The 532-nt window shown below is 61.7% G+C and overlaps 1 protein-coding gene across 1 annotated transcript in view; it reads right to left on the reverse strand.

Annotated features, from left to right (window-relative positions):
* The window catches only part of LOC107739916 (UPF0606 protein KIAA1549L-like), a 26,566-nt gene extending 26,268 nt beyond the window's left edge, over positions 1-298 (reverse strand). The window contains exon 1 of the mRNA XM_016552166.1: positions 184-298. Within this exon, the coding sequence (XP_016407652.1) occupies positions 184-298 (115 nt within the window). The remainder of the gene's footprint in view (positions 1-183) is intronic.
* Between the last annotated feature and the right edge of the window lie 234 nt (positions 299-532).

A 532-nucleotide genomic window follows, 5' to 3' on the forward strand; every position in this document is an offset into this window, starting at 1 on the left:
CTCCCGTTTTCTTCCTCCCAGGGACCTGTGAGGAAAAAACAGCGGGGCAGAGGGCTCGAGCGACCGGTTGCGAGCGAGCCCACATCGGCCCAGATCCCGCGTGCTTTGCTCTCGCCCCAGAGAGAGTATTCTCCCATCCTTTTCTCCCAGTCTGATCAGCGTCCCTCTGCTGGTGCGAGCAACCTGGTCTCATTTTCCACCAGAGGAGCCATCTCGCAGCCGTCTGGATGAGTGGTTCCTGCCGGGGCGCCACCAGACCCCTCGTCAGCATTCCTTTCCGTTTTTCCCGGAGGTCCATGACGAGCTCACCAGATCGTGGCGCGCACCCTACTCCGCCCGCCTCCGTACTGCTTCTTCATCTGCCCTCACTTCCATCGACGGCGCTGAAGAAAAAGGGTACGATAAGCCACCTCCCCTAGATGAGTCAGTGGCCGCGCATCTCTGCCCGCCCATGGCCATCGGCTGGAGAGCAAAGGCCGCTCACCCATCCAAGCCGTGTCGGACCACTTCAGCTCTCGCTGGACGCGCCTAC

This window comes from Sinocyclocheilus rhinocerous, unplaced genomic scaffold (assembly GCF_001515625.1).
Source record: "Sinocyclocheilus rhinocerous isolate Xijiao unplaced genomic scaffold, SAMN03320098_v1.1 scaffold3239, whole genome shotgun sequence".
Taxonomy (NCBI): Eukaryota; Metazoa; Chordata; class Actinopteri; order Cypriniformes; family Cyprinidae; genus Sinocyclocheilus; species Sinocyclocheilus rhinocerous.